Source organism: Pyxicephalus adspersus, chromosome 3 (genome assembly GCF_032062135.1).
Source record: "Pyxicephalus adspersus chromosome 3, UCB_Pads_2.0, whole genome shotgun sequence".
Lineage (NCBI taxonomy): Eukaryota > Metazoa > Chordata > Amphibia > Anura > Pyxicephalidae > Pyxicephalus > Pyxicephalus adspersus.
In genome coordinates, this window is record NC_092860.1 from 65,060,468 (window position 1) to 65,082,447 (window position 21,980).

At 40.7% G+C, this 21,980-nt stretch overlaps 1 protein-coding gene across 1 annotated transcript in view; it reads left to right on the forward strand.

Annotated features, from left to right (window-relative positions):
• The window catches only part of UNC13A (unc-13 homolog A), a 192,199-nt gene that overhangs the window by 37,399 nt on the left and 132,820 nt on the right, over nucleotides 1-21,980 (forward strand). Inside the window, exons 5-8 of the mRNA XM_072404972.1 lie at nucleotides 8,037-8,160; nucleotides 9,763-9,836; nucleotides 13,677-13,731; nucleotides 14,525-14,560. Of these exons, the coding sequence (XP_072261073.1) occupies nucleotides 8,037-8,160; nucleotides 9,763-9,836; nucleotides 13,677-13,731; nucleotides 14,525-14,560 (289 nt within the window). The remainder of the gene's footprint in view (nucleotides 1-8,036; nucleotides 8,161-9,762; nucleotides 9,837-13,676; nucleotides 13,732-14,524; nucleotides 14,561-21,980) is intronic.

The following is a 21,980-nucleotide window of genomic DNA, read 5'->3' on the forward strand; positions in this document are numbered from 1 at the left end:
ACATGTTCCTATTTACCAAAGAAGACCGTTTGGTACAGTTCATTTCTGTCCTACTGTAAAAAAAAAAACAGATATTTCAGTGTTTGATACCTGTTCTTATTTACCAAAGAAACCATTTGGGACAGGTGCATTACCCAAATAAGTAAAAGATGAGAGAAGGCATGGCGTTGGGCGACCTGCCACATCTGGCAGGGGGCATACTCCCCAGGAGTCCGCCACTGTAGGGCAGCAGCAGCAGCAAACTGTTGGAGGCAGCAGCACAAGTTGTCAAACAAGTCATATGAGTACTAAGTCAAACCTCGAGTATGCGGAGCACCAGTACGCTGGTAAATGTATTGAGAGGGCGGAATATAGTCATACAGCCACGTCATGTGGAGAAGATTGTTGACTGGGTCTCAGTGGCTTCAAGTGCAGCAGGTTCTTCTGCAGCAGCAGCTGGATCCAGCACGGCCGTGACAGGAGCAAACACAGGAGTTAGCGTTGCTAATGTGCTTGTACCTCCCGATGACTCTCCCATGTTGTTTAACGAACAGCCTGAGGATCTGTCATTGCGTAGTTCACAGCAGGAGGCAGACTTTGAGACCCTTGGAGAGTGTGTTCAGGACTTGCTGGGCGAGGGTTCTGGATCAGTGGCTGCATTTGCAGAGGTTGGATTAAATGAAAATGAAGATAATGACTGTGATGTCACCTGGGAACCACCGGGCTAGCAGCAGTCCTGAAATGTAGAGGAAAGGTAGCAGCAGCAAAAGACTGGGGATGGAAAGGGCCGCCAATCTGCCTCATGTGAGTCCCAAACAAGAGACAGAGTGGGCACAAGCAGGGGAACAGTCAAGAGACGATGGGACCGTGGGGGAGGTGGAGCTGGAGCAGAAGCAGGGCACCCAGCAGATGCAGAGGCAGTCAAAGAAAAAGAGCAGCAGAGTGGTTGCACGCACCTCTCCAGTGTGGTCCTTTTTCACGCTGAAAGACAATTGGCAGATCTGCAGAGGACAAGCTGGATCACATTTGGGTACAACATCCCTGCTTTCCCACATGCGCAAGAACCACAAACCAAAGTGGGAGCAGTACTTGCGTTCCCCTAAAGGTGGTGCAACCACGCCATTGTTTCCTCTTCAACCTCCACTGACTTCTTCTCCACCTCGAACTGTCATTTGCTAGTACGTCCCAGTAGGTTGGTTCCAGGCAAACTTCTAGTGGCGAGGAAGTATCGGCTTCTGCTCGCAGGTTTTGTGGCATCAGACGTTTGTCACCGCAAGATGGGTACTCCAGTAACCCCTTCAGCTCCCCCAGCTCCGAGTCCCTTCAGCCCACTCTACCAGAGTTCTGCGCAAGGCATCAGGCTATAGGCCCAACCAACAAAAGAGTCATTGAACTCAATTCACGTCTAGCCAAACTATTGGCCTTGCAGCTACTGCCGTACAGCTTTGTGGACTCAACTCCCTTCGGTGACTTGATGGCCTGTGCCGAGCAGCGGTGGAATTTACCAAGCAGGCATTACTTCTCCCGCACAGCTGTAGCCAATTTACATAGACATGTATTGGATAACCTCTCCTGGGCATTGGTATTTTTGGTGTCTAGCCAAATCCACATCACCATGGACAGCTGGACAACCAGGCACGGAGTGGGACGCTACCTGTCCTTCACCGCTCACTAGATGGTTTTGCATAGCTCAGTGGGCGGTAGTCTGCAAGAGGCATTGCAGCACCTGGTACCCCCGCGGAGGGGTGTGGTAGGAAAGCATGGGCCACCCAGTCCTCTTCCTCCTCCTCCTGCATTCCTTCTACCGTCAACCCCTCTCTTTTCGACACTCCTCCTGAAAGGCCAGCAGCGGAGGACACTGTGGTTAATCGGGCACGCCACTACGGCTCCCTCAAGCACACGCGTTGCCAGGCAGTGCTGAAACTGGTGTCCTTGGGGGAGAAAAGTCATACTACCAGAGAACTTTTGTTCGCTTTGCACAGAGATGTTGAGGCTTTGCTGACGCCCTCCCGGCTCACAACAGGCAGCCCAGTGTGCCACAACGGGGCCATCCTTTTGGCCGCACTGCACATGGGCCGCATAACACATGTGCACTGCTTTCCTCCGCACGTACCCAGGACTGGAGGACTTACTAAGACAGGCTCGCTCCATCTGCAGCCATGTATGCTGATCCCCTACTGCCGCCGCGGCGCTTAACAAGATCCAGCGCCAACGGAGGCTGCCACTAATTTGTGACACTGTGACCAGATGAAACTCCACCCTGCACATGCTCCAGCGTCTGAGTGAGCAAAAGCTAGCCATCCGCCATTACTTGGTCAGCGTGGCGCATGGAGGGAGCTGAGCCCTTGGTACAGCCACACAACTGAGCTATTTTACCAGTGACCAGTGGTGCACATGGAGACACTGTGCAAGGTACTGGCCCTCTTTGAGCAGACCACAAACATTGTGAGTCAGGAGCAGTCAGGCTGGAACAACGTCATACCCATCATCTTTCTGTCTAATATCACCCTGTGTGGCTAGATGGAAAGTGGCATGTGTGTCCACATGTTGTGATGCCTACGGAGGGACCCTTACATTTGCAGCATTAAAAACTGGGATGATTACTGGCTGGCCACCCTTCTGGATCACCGCTACAAAGACAAAATGTCCGTTTCTACCCAACCTGGCGCAAGAGAAAGAAAAGGTGTGAGGAGTTTCGTGCACCACATTCTGCACAGGGAACTCAGGCGGACACTACCTCCACCGTATCCTCCTGTGGAGGCAACATCAGCAGTAGTGGCAGCAGGCCGCACACATCCAAAAGTCTAGGCCAAGGTTTTCTGAATGCCTGGCTAAACGTGATGCAGCCACCTCATACAAGTGAAGTGCGGGGGCATAACCATCGAGAACGGATGAAGTGTATGGTGCACAATTACGTTGACTCTGTTGGCTGGCTGTTGGTGTTGGTGTTGACGACAGCAGTTATGAGGAGGATGCCTGTTCTGGCAGTAGTGACGCCATTATTTTTTGGATCAAGGAGCTTGAAATCTGCCCACAGTTGGCACAGTGTGCCATCAAGCTTCTTTTGTGCCTGGCATCCAGTGTTCTGTTCAAAAGAACCTTCAGTGCCGCTGGCGGAGTGGTCAGGAACAACCAATCACGAATGTCGCCAGAAAATGTCAATCTCCTCACCTTTTTAAAAGTGAACGAAAGGTGGGTTACTAACAACTATCAATACCCCTACTGAAGATGTCCCTGATTGACTGACACAAGGACTCACTGTGCTGAGTCTGTGGCTGGCTATCACCAACACCCTGTCAGCTGAGCCTGCCTCGGTTGAACTTTTCCGCTAGTTATCGCAACATACAGGGGTGGCATTCATTGCCAATTTCATGCTTGCCATTGTGCCAGCTAGCAATATACTTTACATTTCTGCTACTTCTGGGAGGCCAACAAACTGCAGATGAAAACCCCCAGTACTGCCACATTGATAGGTACCATTGTCTTTACCTAATCTTTCAGCTAGGTATTGTAAGATTGAGGGTTGGCATTCATGTCATCCACTTCATAAAGCAAACTAGCAATATTGTCTACCTTCCAACCGCTTCCTGCACCACAGACCACAGCAACAGTGCTGGCGCACAAAACATCTTGGTCTGGCCCTTCTACGTTTAATCACAAAATTCAGATATTTGTATTACACACTTCTGCGTGGCATTGATGATGCACTATACTCAGCTCTAGATGCCAGTTACCAATGTGGTCCACACTGCGTCTCAGCCTACCGCCTCTCCCTCCTGCTGCTGCTGCTGCCGCCTGTCAGTACTCCATTCACTAAAATTGTATTACACACTTCTGGGTGGCATTGACGATGCACTACACCCAACTCTCCATGACACTTACCAAAGTGGTCTCCCCTGCGATAGCTGACCAGAGGCCACACACTGCTACTGCTCTCACTGACCAACGCTCTGTCTCTGGTCCTCCATCCTTTTGCCTAATGTCACTGCGCTACTTCTCCAAAACTTTATGGGTGCCATTTCCTAACACATGTCATCCAGGTCATGATGCCAGCTAGCAATGTGGTCTCCTGCTGTTTTAACGGCAGAGACTTTTGCTAGTGGGTTGAGTACACACGTAGCTCAATGTCCTAACACACGTAGCTCAATGTCTCAATGTCCTAATGTTTAATGCTGCCTTCTGTTTGCTGTTCATCATGCAAAAATCCTACTTGCCTGCTGTCACTTTACCTGCCATTTTCTGGAAAACCACAAGGTCTTTTGGAACTTTTGTATTTTTCCATTGTTGCTACTGTTCTCCTACACATGCCTAGCAAATTTGGTGGTTCTATAGGGGCTTTGCTTTTAACGTTTAAAGTCGGGCCATTGACTTTAATGGAATTCACAAAATCGATTTGCTGAAATTTTGCGGACCCATCAGAAGTTCGAGGAAATTTTTGCAAGACTGTCAGAGACCTTCTCACTCATCCCTACTCTTCAAGTGCACCCAGTCACATTTTTTAGCCTTGCATAGAAAGGGAATACCTGAAGACCCTGTCTGTGCCCCAGTAAAAAGATTTTACTTCATTTCATTTACTTTTTTCTGTCAGAGAAATGATTGAAATTCTCTATGAAGTGAAAAGAAATCTCTATGCTATGTACACACGCTAGATGACTCTCAGCCTATACGAACGGCTAGGCTTGTATTGGGTGAGAATTTGACATGTGCACAGTCATCGCCTGATGTCTTTCATGGATCCATCCAGACGATGACCACTATACAAGTGTCACCTTGTCTCAGGGCATGGTGGTGGACCCTCTGTTTCACCAGCCCATTTGGCAGAGACGTGTAGAGGGCGCAGAGTGTAAGCAACAGTCTTGCTTTCTCCAGAGCCTCCACAGGTGAGAATGTTGTGCTGCAGGCAGTTGCCAAGTTGTGTGGCATGCAGGGGCTGGTAACTGCCGACAGGCTAGGACTGAAGCGTAGTACAGGAGCATGAGGCCGAAGTGTAGTCAATGTAGCCAAAGGTCAGGGCAGGTGGCAATCAGGAGTAGTCAGACAGAACAGAGATCAGTACACACAGGAGTCAGTATCAGGATCAGGGAATGCAGAAGAGAAGCTGGCAGCAGAACCTAGGAGAACTGCTTGTTTAGGAAACTTCCTGTTGCCACACATCCCTTTTTATAGGGATGACCATGTGATGACTGGAGACCATGTGACCTACAGGCATCCAAGCCAGAGAGAGAGTGCTAGAGAAGAGGCAGTTGGGGTGGTGTTCACATCTCTGCCAGCAGGTGGAGTACGTCTGGGGAACAATCTAGTCCTCTGAGGTAAAGGGGTAGCTGACACAGAGTCACATGATCTTCAATCAAATTACTTTTAAGAAACCCATTCCAGGTTTGCTTGATCACCCAGGTTCGCGGATTAAAGTTTATACTCTCTTCAGCCTCGGAGAGCTTTAATAAATCAGTCACATTGTGTCCAGCTATAAATGATTGAATACCACAATGAAGCTAGATGCTTTGTTACAGTAATCACAGCAATCATAATTCTAGCTGTGTTGCAATTGATTCAAACATGTTACAGAAAGTGCAAAAGAACTTTTTCTGCAAGCTAAATATTATTCAAATAAATATCATGCACTGGTCCACTGTTCTTTTGTTTAAATTCCTCAAATTACATTTAAGTTGAAGAGTGAAGAGTATCTAAACCCAAAAACAAAAATACAATGTTTTACAGATTACAGTGGGGAACGCATTTTTTGTTGAGTTAGATCTTACACTTGTTTTTTATGAATTTTTGGGTGGTGAATCCAGAAATGACCCCAGTTTTTTGCTACCACATCCAGTTTTTACGATACAGGGTACTCTCCATTTTTGTCAAAAAACATACAAATTTTACATACAATGAAAAAAAATTGAAATAACTTGAATGTACTATTTATTTAAATTTCTTTTGTTCATACAAAGCATTTATTGTTACTCTATGACATTTTTTTACAGTAAAACTTTTAAAAATGAATCGGGTAAGCGGTTAAGGTAAACACTTACGCTTATAGCTTTTCCTGGAATGTTAGGACAATCCCGCTGAATGCTCAAACAATCGTCAACCATCATATGTACATCTCATCTACCCTGATACAGTCCTTCCATGACCTTCAAATCTTGGTGGAATAGTTCACCCTGCTCATCACTGACTGCACCAAGGTTTTCCAGAAAGTTGAAAGGATGTCTATGCAGAAAATGTCCTGATGAAATGTTCATCTTTGATGAGCTGTGGACCATCAAACACACCAGCCTTTATATTTTCAAATGACAGGCTAGGAAATGCCAAAATTAGGTACTTGAAACAGTCTCCTTCAGTTGGCAAAGCTTTAACGGATGGCTTCATAGGCGGGAATTTATTATTCTTTCTATCAACAAGGGGCTCATGTAGAATGTTTGGATCACCTGGTTTTAGGACAGATCTTGGAGGCCGATTCCTTTCTACCCAATGCCTCTCACAAGCTGGGCTGTCCCACATGCACAGATAACAGGGATACTTGGTGTATCCGCATTGCTGACCAAGAAGGAAGCATACCATTTTAGGGTCAACACAGACAACCCAATTTCGTTGGTGCTACTGGAACAACTCAATGACTCTTAATATCTGAATATTCTTCAAAAAGAGAAACTGAATGGCCAATTGGGACTGACCCTAATATATTGCTATTGTGAAGGAGGAAACACTTTAAGCTCCGCTTTGAGCTATCGATGAATAGTCGCCATTCAATTGAGTTTTATAGATTGGAATTCCCAATTCCTCCATTAAACCAGGTATGTTATAATACATAAAGCCACTGTCAGTTCTAAAGTACTGCAGAAATGCAATTTCTCTGGTTCGAAAGTTCTTTTTCAAGTAAGTTTTTCTCACGCAGTCTTGATGATAGGAGTTCTGAAGCCTTCTTCCATAGTCCCAAATCACGTACCAAATCACTCAACTCATGCTGATCAAATCCCCTACGAACACAGTCCTCTTCAATTTCAAACTCTTCATCAGTGTTGTCACCTAGTTCATCACCATAATCATGTTCTTCAAGAGAGGATAGTGTAACGAAAACCGGCACTGGGATTTTATCTGAATGAGCCACTGGGCGTATATAGCCGATGGTAGACTAGGATACTCTATCGTATATTTATTTTTCTTGTCATATCCTGAAGTTTTCACTTTACAAAAGTAACAGTCACTGAAATGATCTCCTGGCTCTCGGCAAACCATAGGTATACCAAATGGCATCTTATCACGTGTTCCCTTTGTCCACATCGGTAAACCCTCGACACACTGTTTGCACACCTTATGAGGGGCCAAAGACTTATCTTGATCACCAAGTTTACCTTTGAAATATGCCAAATAGGCTTGCTCTACAAATGTGCTGATGTTCGCCCCTTGACTGGGAATGGTGAAACTGCCACAGATATACAAAATGAATCAGGGTTGTTTAGGCACTTAGGACGAGAAACAGCAGAGCCAGACATGATCTGAAAGAAAGGAAATATGTGTGTAGGTAGAAAAAAAAATGTTGCATATTCACTATGTGGAGCAGCGCCAAACCTCTGACCACACAGTCTTGCTTGTAAATAATAGCCTATATAAATCCACACTACAGTAATCGCAAAAATATAAGCAGTAGAGAAAAATCCTGACGTGATAGAAGAAAACTAACTGCACTTTCAGAATCAGCATACCTATTTTAGTGTAAATAGGCTTAAAAATTGTAGTCAACAAAAAAGTTGTTCAAAATTGTTCCCCAGTGTTAGCATTCCTTAGAACAGGCAGTTTTTTGTCCTTGTTTTCTTTATTTTCTGTTTCAATAATTTTTATTGATGTTCAAAAGAGTATTGGCATTTTACATAATAAACCAAGGAAACAATAAACACATCAAAGCTTAAAACAGAAAACAAAAGAAATCTGGATTTGTCCATTTATGCTACAATTATTATTTATTTTGATGTCAATGCAAATAAAAGAAAAAGGAAATACAATGTTATAATTTTTTCTTTTTAATTGTCACAACCAGATTTTCTTTTCTTTCATGACAGGAAGGCCCAGGTGAATGGTTGACGCTTGATTCCCAAGTGATAATGACAGATAATGAAATCTGTGGAACCAAAGACCCTACCTTCCATCGCATCTTGCTTGACACCAGATTTGAACTTCCATTAGGTAACAAGTTTCATTTTTTGTTCCTATTGTAGTAAACCATTTGTTTTTAAATATAAAGATTCACAAATTACAATATATGTATTGTGGATCATTTCCTCAGATAGGCGTTTGATATAACAGAGTTAACTATATTATAATTTTAAAATGTTTAACACAATCTCAAGTGCTCAGAGGATTTTTTAGATATACAGCTACCACCAGTTACCAACCGCAATGCCAACAACTAACAAAATATTGTTTTTCGATATGACCCAGTACTTGTACACTGATCAAAATTTTTTAGCTCAGTCTGTGGGATGAAATATTGCAAAGGTATTCCTGAGATGTGATTATATATCATTATTAAAAACTGTAAGAAATAGATACAAATATCCCCACTATTGGTGGATGGCCTTTGATAGGCTGAGGCCCCAAAACAACCCAGTCTACTATGTCTAGCTTGGAAACTTCAGTGGAACGGACACACTTTTCTGATTAGAAGATTCTTTGTATACCAAAACTAAATAATCTTTGATCATGGAGACAAAACTTGTTCAGACTTTTCACCTGTTATCTCAATGGTATGTTGCTGCTCTGTAAATTTTAAATTAATCTTTTCATATATAATGTTATCGCTTTTCCAAGCATCAGTTCTCAAACATACAGGGCAATGTTTTCAGAAGCATATTTATTAACTGCCTGACATTAATCAAAGAATTAAATTAAAAATAAGCCCTCTATAAGCTGCACAGAAACTCATATCACATTTATTAATGTCAGCATTTAAAACCCAAGTAGCTGTGGGTTTAAACTGAACCAGTACTCGTGTGTGTCTGTGTGAGTTGAAGCAGTACACCAGCTAATACTCACATTCTCTATATTCCCTCCTACCCTTTTCACTGCAAAGAGAAAAGTTATATAGAGTATTTCCAAGTATAAAGAAGCATTTATCTCAAGTCTTTGTCTCACATGATAGTGCTGATTAACAATTATTCCTTTAAGGTACCAATATTGTTAGATTAGAGAAGGGAGAAAGTCATCAGCCACCAACTTGGAGTGTACATGGGGCATGGCTTTTTTTCCTCGCTATGAATGGTAAACTGGCTAGAGCAAAGGGAAGGTAGAATATTTACATTAGCAGTTTTGCTTAGCTCAACTACATTGCAGGCAGCAGCTGTTGAGTTAATAAGAACTGTTGCTTACTTTTACTGTTCAATGTAAACTGTCCTGTTTCCACATATATTGCTATATCAAAACATGTAAGATTCCCTACAAAACCTTATGTAGAATTTCAACAGTACATTGTTGCTTGCAGACACCCTAAGCTACACCCTAAGAATGTAAATATAGGGTAAAAAGTGTCTGAAATAAAGAAGCTCTGTGAGCAAAAATAAATAAATAAATCACACCTTTCATTTTCTAACTTCTTTTTCTGTAACCAGTTCTGATACCAGAAAATTATAACTTATTTACACTTTGTTTTTTTTTTATATTTTAGCATATGATTTATTTACTTCTTTTAAAGGCTTTGATAGGACTGACAAATTGACTTAGAAAGATTGAGACTGATAAAACTGAAATAGGAAATGTAACTAAGTGGTTACATAAATTTTTACTTTTTAGATATTCCAGAAGAGGAGGCTCGATACTGGGCAAAAAAGTTAGAGCAGCTCAATGCTATGCGGGATCAGGATGATGTAAGTAGTAATAAAAAAGTGCAAATACTTAAAAAATTATAAAAAGAAGGCTCTCAAATTGCCACATTCCAAATATCATAAAATAAGTCGGAAAAAGCATACCAGGGTCCAAAACTGTGACATGTAAGTTGGCAAAGAATTGCATAAATGGTGAAAATAATGTCAATGCCGCTTGTTTCAAACAGCTAAAAATGTTTGTTCTTTATTTTCATAAAATATAAAACTAATATTTATAGCAATCCCAACATCAGACTGACAAAGATGAAAAAGTTATTTGTAACCCTAAATAGGGTTCGATGGACATTGAAAACTTTTATATTAAATACTTTCATTGCATACGCAGTTAAATACAGCTAACATATTTCACAGTTCTGTAAGTAATTATTGACTGCTTCTTCAGGAGATAACATGTATGAAGCCTGAAGACATGTTAAAAAAAAAAAAAAAAAAAAAAAACTACTAAAAAAAAAATTGGTATATCTTTATATGTTTCTTCCTAAGAAGTTCACTTAAGGGAAGGACAAGCAGAAGCGCACAAAAAATATAGAAAAAGTACTGTTGCAAGTACTCCAACTGGAGTGAGGAGGATGTGTATGTACTACTGAGCATCCTCCCTAAGACTCGCTGGGATTTTCTGGGGCCCCTGAGTACCCTAGATGATGCAAATTTATCTGGTCCACTGCCAGACACCATTCCTTGTACAGTCCTGGGGCAACTGGGAAACACAACCAGTCTCCTGAGGCTGAGCGGGGGCTTGCTGTAGATGAAGACTGTGGCGTTAGATTGGAGGACTGGTGTCTGGAGAGTACTGTTGCTGCACCAGGGCCTTACACCCACGTTATCCTCTCTTCAAATATCAGGGGAAAGTAGAATGATGCCATGATTGTATTATAGACAACTTGCATCTTTTATTGCCACATTTCCTGATCAAAGGCTTACAGAGATAGATCTTACCTATCTTACACATAAGCAATCTGTGTTGAAAACTCCTTATGACTCTGTGCTAGCAAAATGTATAATATTGTTTACTTGCAGATAATCATGTATGTTGGCATTAAGTAAACTCTTTAGTAAAGTTCTTACTATAAGTTAAACTTACAGGTTTGTAAATACTACATTTAGATGATTTGTTTCTATAAGCCCTATGATGCAGGGTCTTTATTGCTCCATGGTGGTGCATTTGAGAATACATTTTTATCATCCCTATTTTGTACATTAGCTCCTTGTCATACCTTGTAAACACAGAGTTGATGGTATTTAATAGATGTGCTCAGTTATCAGTAAACTTTATAGATGCCCATGTTTTATTTAAGCTGCATCAGCATGCTTCAGTTGACTTGCTTGACTATAACTTTTTTACTATGAGTTATCTTTATACAATAATCCAAGTTATCCTTATATCTATTTATCATTCAAGTCTTTTATTTTAAACACTATATTAATAGGAATATTAGCACTTAACTTGTGCGGACACAATAATGTAAAAATGGCAGAGAGAAAGCTATTAAAAAAAATATTTTTTGCCCTATTCTTTTGATAACCTGTTATTCTTTTTGATCTGGTCCTTAGCAGGTCAAAGAAAATTTGGATCGATCCTCAGATGTCAAACAACAATGTATTCCCCTGTGTGATCATTTATCTGCCATAAATGTATCCATAATGAAGAAGCCAAGTGTGAAAAAGTACACCCTAATATTCAGTAGCTTGTACAAGCACATTTAGCAGCAATAACTTAGTAATTATTATCTGTATGACCTTACCAGTGTTTCACATTGTGGAGGAATTTTGGCCCAATTACCTTTACAACATTGCCTTAGTTCATTGAGGTTTATGATTATTTATGCACATCTCTCCTAAGATCCAGCTGCAGCATTTTGATCAGGTTAAGGTCTGGGCTTTGTTCGGACCACTGCACCACTTTGATGCTTTTTTTTAGGCATTTTGTTGTAGATTTGCTATAATACAGTACTTTGGTATACAGAAGAGGTCATGGTAAACACGAGTGCAAGGGGCCCAGGTCCTGTGGCAGCAAAACAAGCCCAAATCATCACCCCCTCACTTTGCCAGATGTATAATATTACATTTAACATGCTGAAGCCTGTAGAGTCTGAGTAGCTCTTGGTTTTTTAATAATTTCTCTGAGCGTTGACCTTGGGTGAGATGTTTGCTCCTGAAAAAGTAACTGTCTTGAGAGTTTTCCACTTGTGAATACCTGTAGGAAGATGGACTTTATTTTTGATTAATGCTTTATAAGTGTTTTGCCTTCCTCTAGATCAACTATGTATTTAAGATTTTATCTGGGATATGTTTATTTTCCTAGTGATAGAACTTGATGGGCTTATGTCATTTTACAACCTGACTAACTATGTAACTATGTAACTATGTAAAGGAGCTTCTAATCCTTTCAATATTTATGGGCTGCAACAAATGCTTCTCTAGCATGATTGCTGATGCTTTTCTTTTTCGCTGCTTTTATAGAGGAGACCACCCTTGATAATGCTTGATCAATCAAGTGCATTTGATTAGCAGCATCTAGTCGCTGCATACCCTCCTTAATCCTTTGAAAGTGGTAATGAGTACATATTTTTCACATTTCTTCTGCATTTTGACTTAGTCTTTGTTAAGTAAATGGTAACACAGTGTAACATGTCATGTGTTGTTCATCTGAGGTTGTATTTACCTAATTTAAGGACCAGATGGTTCTGTAGATTTGACAGTAAGTGGAGCTGTAAAGCTAATAATGCCCTAATCATTCTTCATGGGGATGCCATAGGTAGATACTGGTGATCATGGGTTTCATTGCATTGGTGGAACATTGGTCCCTGGATATGGAACTTAAGGGCTTTGGATGGTAGACATAGGTAAATATTTTCTTTTTTCACAAGGTAAAAAAAAATCCATCCTATGGGATAGGTTGCAGAGGGAGGTGTAGGACTGCTGGGAAGTTTTCAGTTTTTGCCAAGAGATGGAAGTGAGACACTTTGTTATACTTATTTCCATGGCAGAATCAATGTGAAATATTTCCATTTCTATTGTATGTCCTTTTATAACGAAATCTTCTTTTGGAAAAAATGCCCTTCTAAAATTGTCTTTCTGGTATATGCATATTGTTCATAACTTTAATATTTCAAATTTAAATAAAAATATGGTTAATGGCATCTAGAGTGTTTTTTAGTCAAGTAAAGAAACATTTGAAGAAACATTTGTTGTAGGATCTGTATTGTATGAGATTAGTCGGTCCAGCAGAGCCTGATTTTTATTTTATGAACTGTTTAATTTGAGAACCATATTATAAGTTTTACTCTAATTATAATTGTACATGTACTAAATGATCACAAAGTACCAGTTTATGCGGTGTTCTATGATTAGGTGCTGGTATTTAGCATATAAAGTTCCTAAAATAACACTGTCTGGTAGAATTCAAAAAGTGCCCCCCTTTTCATGTTGTGCATAATAAATTCATGACCTGTACGAATTAGAATTTCCAGACACAAGTTTTTTGTCCAGAGGTCCCCAGTTAAGATGCAAATGGGTCAGAAATCAGGTTATACTTTACACCCTGATCAGTGAACTATAATCTTTCTAAATTATTATTTATACAATTTTATGAATTTTATCTGGTCCATATTAGGAATTCAGCATTTATGAAAGCCACTCTCTGAATGACGTTTGCTGTGATTTCTTCTTTTGAATAGGAATTACCTGTTTGCTAATGTAGTAAAATGTCTTTTTTTTGAAAGTCAGTGGATAACAGAAAAAAAAAACATGAGTTGTCTTACATTAAGTTGTCTTAATCAACAGGACCTTTGAACCAAATGTTATCCAATTTCTTAATTTCAGTATGTGTTTCAAGAAGAGCAGGAGAATCCGCTACCTGTTCATGGTTCTCAGTGCTGTAAGTACCATTTCTCACCATGTACATTTCCCAGGCAAAACCATTATGAGAGTAAAAGAAAGTAAAATGAATATGTTTTTACTGTACAAAAATGCATATGCCATAAGGATTATTCCTTGTCCAATGTCCTTAACTCCTTGATACAAAATTACTTTAGAAGCTGAATGTTTCTATGTGAACAGCTTGCGCCTAAGTAACATCAGATATACACAGCTGTTAGGTGCAGTGGTATGATTTCCTTAGTTTACTGTAAAAAAAATTTCAATTTCTGTTGAGAAATCATAGTTTGATAGTTATTTTTTACTGTGGTTAAATTGTGGTGACTAATTCAGTAAAGGATTTCAGAATCTTCACTCAAAAAATAAAATATTCACCCAATGTTAATATTCATTTTAGTTATCCAATAACGTGAAAACCAAATTTATATTCACTTAAAATACCCAGTTATGTGCAGATCTTTTTCACATGATGAAATAGTAAATAGTTGCACAAATGTGTACGTAAAGATTTTTTAATCAGTTATTCCACAGTTTGCAGTTATATTTATTCTAAATGGAATTAAACATTCAACTTTTGGCATGCCATCTAACTTTCACCATTTTGCCTGGATTTAAATTGTTTAGCAAAATGGATTTTTTTCTAGGTGTATGCATGTCTGGCATGGGATTTCCTTATTTATTGCTGCTCTGAAGTATGTAAAGTAAAGGGTTTTCTTTAACTTACCTACTAAGTATGTAAAATGTTTCTAGCACAGAATTATTTAACAGTCTTCATAAATGTTTCTGTTATTTAGGTAACTGGAATTATTTTGGCTGGGGTGAACAACAAAGTAAGTATTAAAATTTTATTGGTATTTTATACATATATACTATATGCAAATGCATGCATTTTTACAAAAACATTAATTTTAAAATAATAATAGCTGAGAAAGTTAAAAAAAATTGTCACCTTTAGCTTCTAGAGGATAATCATAATGGGTTATTTAGGAACAAACTTTATTTGTAAATATATTTATTAAGAAGTTGCTGAGAAGGACAAGATATAAAAAAAAATAGTTACATAGTAGGTTAGGTTGGAAAAAGTCCATCAAGTTCAACCACTAGGGAAATAAATATATCCCAGATATAAAACTCTATAAGACATAGTTGGTCCAGAGGAAGGCAAAAAAAATCCCTGGTACAATTTACTTTAACAGGGGGAAAAAAAATTCCTTCGTGATTCCATGAGGCAATTGGATGTTCCCTGGATCAACAGTCACTGTTATTTTTACTTTAAAACCTTAATACCCAGTTATATTATATTCAGTTATATACATCCAGCTTTTTCTTAAAGCAATCTATAGTATTTGCTGAAACTACTTCCTGAGGGAGCTGATTCCACATTTTCACAGACCTTACAGTGAAGAATCACTTCGTTATCCGGAGTTTAAACTTCTTTTCCTCCAGACGCAAGGAGTGGCCTCTTGTTCTTTGTAATGATCTGTGAATAATGGGGAAGAGAGTTCTCTATATGGACCATTTATATATTTATACAGGGTGATCCTATTCCCCTTAAACGTCTCTTCTCAAGGGAGAATAGATTCAGTTCAGCTAATCTGTCCTCATAGCTGAGCTCCTCCATTCCTTTTATTAATTTAGTTGCCCTTCTCTGCACTCTCTTCAATTCCATAATGACTTTTTTGTGAACTGGTGCCCAAAACTGAACCGCATGATCGAGATGTGGTCTAACCAATGCTTTGTACAGGGGCAGGATTATGTCTACATCTCTGCAGTCCATTCCTCTTTTAATACAATAAAGTACTTTACTAGCTTTAGATATTGCAGCTTGGCATTGAATGCTGTTATTAAGTCTATGTTTGGGGGTTTGCCTTACGTTTTGCACATTTTATCTCCTTTTACATCTTTTGATATATTCTTTATAGGTTTCAAATGATGAAGGTGATCCTTCATTTTTATATTTTTGGAATGCCCTTTTCTTGTTCTTTATGGCTTTTTTAACATCAGCTTTGAGCCACATAGGTTTTAATTTTAGCCTCCTAAACGTATTGCCCATTGGAATATATTTTTCAGTTTGCTTTTGTAGAACAGACTTGAAACAGTCCCATTTCTGTTCTTTGTTCTTTGAGGACAATATTGTCTCCCAGTCCACGTCACAGAGAGCCGCCCTTAATAATGGAAAATTTGCTCTCTTAAAATTAAATGTTTTTATGTTTTTGCTTCCTGTTTACAGCTTACATTAACCACCTGAGCGTTACACTGAGGTCTAGATTTCTGTACCAAAAGTGATCCACTGTTTTTCATGAATTTTTTTTTTTAAATTGTATACTTGTAACTTACAGAAATATGTCCGAACAGGGGTTCTAGTAGATAATATGAATATAAAAAATGTATTTACTTTTATTTATTTATTTTTTTTTTGTATTCGATTGGATACCGGAGTTTGTATTCAATCCAATACAAAATGAGCGTTTGAATTTACGAGTTATGTACTTTGTATTAATTTTATATTATTTTGTATTGGATTTTTTCTCCGCCGGACGGCTTCTCCCTGCAGAGATCATCCGGCGCTGGACGAAGACGGACGTGGACGATCAGCGGGACCAGGTAAGATGCCGGCCGGGATCTTGTGTTCAGCCGGCCGGGCGGCGGAACGCAAGATGCCGCGCAGCGGAACACAAGATACCGGCCGGCATCTTACCGGTCCCGCTGGCACCCGACGCTGGGGAGGGAGATCGACGGACGACGATGGAATAGGAAAACGACGCTGGAATCCTTACCTCCTCCAGGTAAGGCTGTGACAAAATTACGGGGTTAACCATCCTAGCAATTTTTTTTTGCCCGACCTTCGTACGGGCATACCGGCTAGGTGGTTAAAAGAAATCATATTATGGTCACTGCTACCCAGATTCTCTTTTATTTGCACATTTGTGCAAGCTCAAAGCTCTGCATTGTTAGAAAGAACTAGGTCCAGCAGAGTATCATTTCTAGTTGGGACTTCTATAAACTGTACCATAAAATTATCTTGTATTAAATTCACAAATGTCCTCCCTTTTGCTGTTCCTATAGTGCCATTACTCCAGTCAATGTCAGGGTAGTTGAAATCTCCCATGATTAAAACACTTCCGGACTTCCGGTTCCGGCGCCCCGCGAGCCACCAGCATGTGCTAGCGGCTCCTGCTCGCCTCAGGGCTCCTTTGATACAAAGCCGGCATTACGCCCACTCACCCGCCTCCTGCAGTTCCTCCGGTGCCGGGTGCCTGGATGGAACAATTCCTGGAGCAATCCTCCGCTGACACTGCACACAATCAAATGGGGAAGAAAGACAGGCTGAAGCCTACCCCTTCCAAGATGGCCGCCGCTCCAGCAGCTGCATGTGTTTCCAGCACAGCGTCCTCTCAGGTACACAATGCTGCCTTAACAGAGTTAGATCACCCAAATCAGGTTGCAGATGCAGTAGCAGCCATTCTTAAGCCTACATTGCAGGAAGCAATTGACACCGCAGTGCAAAAGGGTATTATATCTTTGAGAAATGATTTGAGGGAACATTCCCAGAGATTAGATGCCGCTGAGCAACGCATTACAATGGTGGAGGATGATGTTACATCCTCTAGAGCTATTATATCTTTGCTGGAAACTAAAGCGCAAGCCCTGCAAGACAAATTAGAAGACCTGGAAAATAGATCGAGACGCAATATTTTGCGTATTGTTGGCCTACCTGAAAGTAATAAACCTTCGAGATTGATGGATCTCTGTTCTAACGTAATACCACAGTTATTAAATCTCTCACATCCGTGTAGAGTGGAGCGTGCACACAGATTGGGTCCTATACGTAAAGAAGTGTCCAACCCGCGTCCAGTGCTAGTGGCTTATTCTTATTACACAGATAGAACCCGCATTCTTCAGGCATATCGTAATCAACGAAATCTACATGTGGAAGGTCCATCCCTGCTGGTATTTGCGGATTATTCAGCTGAGGTCTCCCGTAAAAGACGCAGCTTTCAACAAGTATGCTCTACTCTATACCAGCATAAATTGCGGTTTACGCTAGCATACCCGGCGATTCTTCACTTCTCGGATGATCAAGGCCGCAAATATTCCTTTACATCAGCTGATGAAGCTGAGCGGCTAGTGCGCACTTTATTGTCAGATTCAGCATCTGCCTATTAGGATAGATCTGACAGATCCCCTACTTCTTCACCACCACGTTCTGGTGCAAGATCTTCCATTCCGGTGCACTCTCCTAAACAACCCAGGAAATTGGGAATACCCTTGGCTAAGAAAAATCGTGAGAATCTGTGCTCAGAGTTGCAGTTTAAGGCGAGATCATAAGGAAACATTTCAGCTTTGGTTGTAGTGCCTTTTTTTTTGCATTTTTTATTGCAATGTTGCCTTCAAAATGCCCGTTCTATGAGGTGTGAGCCCGCTTCTGACGGCATGGTAATTTGTTTACGCATGTTATTGACTTGGTTAATATTTTGTCGCTCTGAGAGGAAAAAAGGAAAGTCACTCTTTCTAGTTGTCTGTCTTTTGTCCCTTGTCTTTTTGCTGTTGTCCCTATGTTTTTTGTTTTTTTCTGTGTTTTTTGTTATTGGAAACACTCACCGTTTATTGTCCTATGATCGCTATGATGTTGATATTCTGAGATATTATGCTAATCAGGAGACACCTTTACATACGGGGTCTTTTTATATTTACCTGAACAACTCTGAATTAATGTCACTACTACATGCATCTCCTGTAATAATTGTATTATTGCTTCAGTATGATTACTGTTACCCATCTATGCTTAAACCATGTGTTAATATTGTATGCGAGTAATTTCCTGGAATGTCAAGGTTTTACGTTCCCCTAACAAACGCATGTCTGTACTACGCCATTTAAAGAGGTTAGGTCCAGATATCGCTTTGTTACAGGAAACTCATTTGGGTAGTACTGATTTTCACAGAATGAAAAAACTCTGGCTAGGTGCAGTCTATGGAACGCCTTCCAATGACCGGAAAGCTGGCGCATTAATCTTGATCCATAGATCTTTTCAGGGTAAGCTCAAGACAAAGACTCTGCAGGTCGTATTATCAAAATCCTCTTACAATTACATGACCAAGATCTCTCAATTTACAATATATATGCCCCAAATTCGCCGCCCACCACATTTTTTCAAGAGCTAACCAGCTGGTTGGCCCAAGATCCTACACCTTTTAAAATTGTGGGTGGGGACTAATTCAGTTATGGTGGTCTCGGAAGATAGAAGTTCTGGCCACACTGATGGTGCTGAGCGGCATGCATCACGCTCCCAATTGTCAGATTTTATTTCAGCTATGTCTTTAAATGATGTTTGGAGACAGTTTCACCCCCTGGAAAAGCAATATACCTTTGTGTCTCAGGCTCATGTATCTCAAGCTCGCTTAGATTACCTGTTCTGTACTGATGCTATTCTGTATAGAGCTGAGTCTCCTGAGATTCATACCATGGTGATTTCGGATCACTCTCCAATCTCCCTTGTGATACGAGACCAGTACCCCAAGGGGGATTATGTCCCTTGGCGGTTCCCCTCCTATATGGCTAAAGATCCAGAATTCCAGGGTGAGTTGCGCTCAGCATGGCTTGAGTATGTTCAACATAATGCGGCTCACAGGGATGACCCTATATTATTTTGGGAGGCAGGTAAGGCTTACCCGAGAGGTAGGATAATTTCCTTTATAGCTAAAAGGAAAAAATCTACAATATCCCATTTTTTACAGGCACAACAGGAACTTAGATTAGGACAACAAGCTCTATCGGACAACCCTACTCAAATTGCTAAGCAACAGTGGTATACCTCTAAGCGTCAATTTGATTCCTGGCTCTTCCAGTACGAACAGTTGAAATTCAAATACAAGTCCCTAGAATATCATAAGTATGGCAATAAATCGGGTAAAATGTTGGCAAATCTGGTACGCACGGGCTACAAGCTGACTTTCATCCCCAAATTAAATACCATAGCTGGCAATGTGGTTACCTCTCCTAAGGAACCACCATTTAGCTCAATTCTATCAAAAGCTCTACTCCTCCCCACCAGCAGATTTACAAGCTGGACAGACATTCTTATCCGGAGTATCCTTACCTAAATTGCAATCAAGTGATATAGAAGATCTTAATGCCCCTATTACTACAAAACAGATATTAGCCACCATTGCTTCCCTAAAAAATGGAAAGGCCCCAGGCCCTGATGGGTTTACCACAGAATTTTTTAAAATGCTCCGAGAGGAGGTGGTGGAGGATCTTCATGCACTCTAGTTTAGAGTAGACTAAACTCTGGGAGCAGGGTATATACTTCCGCTCTGGCCAGGAAGCCTATATAAAACTTCTGAAAAAGGATAAGAACCCTTGTGACCAGGACTCCTATCGCCCAATATCTTTAGTAAATATTGATGCTAAAATTCTGTCTAAAATCCTGGCGGTTAGGTTGGCCAGATTGATGCCGTCCCTTATCTCGCCTTCCCAGGTGGGTTTTGTTCAGGGTAGGGCAGCAGTGACAAATATTAGGAAAGTGCTGGTGGCACTGGAGGTCGCCAAGCGCAAACCTGAACTGGACTTGGCCATTATTGCTATAGTCGCTCACAAGGCTTTTGATACAGTAAACATACCATGGTTGTTTACGGTACTGAAACAGGTAGGCATTAGGGGTCCCTTTCTCAATTTGCTTGAGGCTATGTATGCTTCTCCAATGGCACGTATACATACTCCAGGATTCTTGTCAAATCCTGTTGCTCTTCACAGAGGGACTAGACAGGGATGTCCGTTATCTCCTCTACTATTTAACCTTGCACTGGAACCGCTAGTTAGATACTTGGATTCCACCCCTTTGTTGCATGGGATCCCAGTTCATACTGGTGAATTACGTACGGCCTTTTTTGCAGATGATATTCTGCTTTTTACATCTAACTCCCGTCTTGACAGTAATAGTATTCAAGCAGTGTTCCAGACTTTTGAGAGTTTCACAGGGCTTAAAATAAATTTTGATAAAAGTGAGATCTTACCATTAACAAAGAACACGGTTGTAGCGGATAATGGGAGGACAAGTGTGCCATTTAAAGTGGCAACACATTCCATCACCTATCTAGGAATACATATAGGTCGCTTGCCCTCATCTCTTTATGCCCTAAACTATCCACTGCTAATTGCAAAAATACAGAAAGAATTGAGGATGTGGGAACACTTGCCCCTATCGTTTCTGGGCCGATGTCACCTAATAAAGATGATGTCATTTTCAAAATTACTTTATCCGATGCAAACAATGCCTCTATTATTGACCCATGCCGATGTTATTACTCTCAATAGAGCTTTTGTAAAATTTCTATGGTCCAGCAAACGCCCGAGAATTTCTCTGGAGAAATTATATTTACCCAAAACAGAGGGGGGAGTGGGTTTCCCGAATATCAGACTCTACAATCTGGCTACGTTGGCTAGACATGTTATTGACTGGTTAAGTGATACATCCTGTTATTCTAATCTGCAATTGGAGAGTGCAATGTCCTATCCCTGGAATCTCTGTGCACTGTTGCATTGTACTTTTTCTTCCTTTCCTACCTCTCTACGCCACAATATTCTTATCAGAGACACAGTGGTCACATGGAAAGTACTTAGACAGCGGTTTAAACTGCCAGTTCGCATATCACGGTATTTACCAATCTGTGGTAACCCCATGTTCCCTCAGGCACAGGAGCACGCAGCGTTTGAGATATGGCAGCAAAGGGGTCTGCAATGTTTTGGAGAACTTTTCCAATTAGAGGACTCAACTACACTTTCCTTGGCTAGTTTACAGGAGGCATATGGTGTTCCCCATTGGGCCCTTCATCTGCTGTACTATAACCAAGCTATGTCATTCCTCAAATCTCTATCTCGCAATTTTGCAGGGACGTTTAGACCTAATAGTTTTGATAAACTTCTGAAGCTGTCTCCACCCAATGTATCTAATATATATGCGTGTCTTCGACCTATTTTTACTAAACCTCTGTCCTCCTTGAATGTAAAAATGTGGCAGAAAGATTTTCGAGATTCTGATTTGGTAGATTGTGTTATACAAGGTTATCAAACGGTGAGACAGAGCATGGTCAACGAAATTTGGAGGGAATCTCAGTTCATGATACTCCACAGGGCTTATAAAGTTTTCAGACCCTCCACTTCGACCTTACAGCCAAGGTCTTGGCACTTTCAGTGCTCTAAATGCAATTGTTTGAATGCCTCTCTGTCTCACCGGTTGTGGTTCTGTCC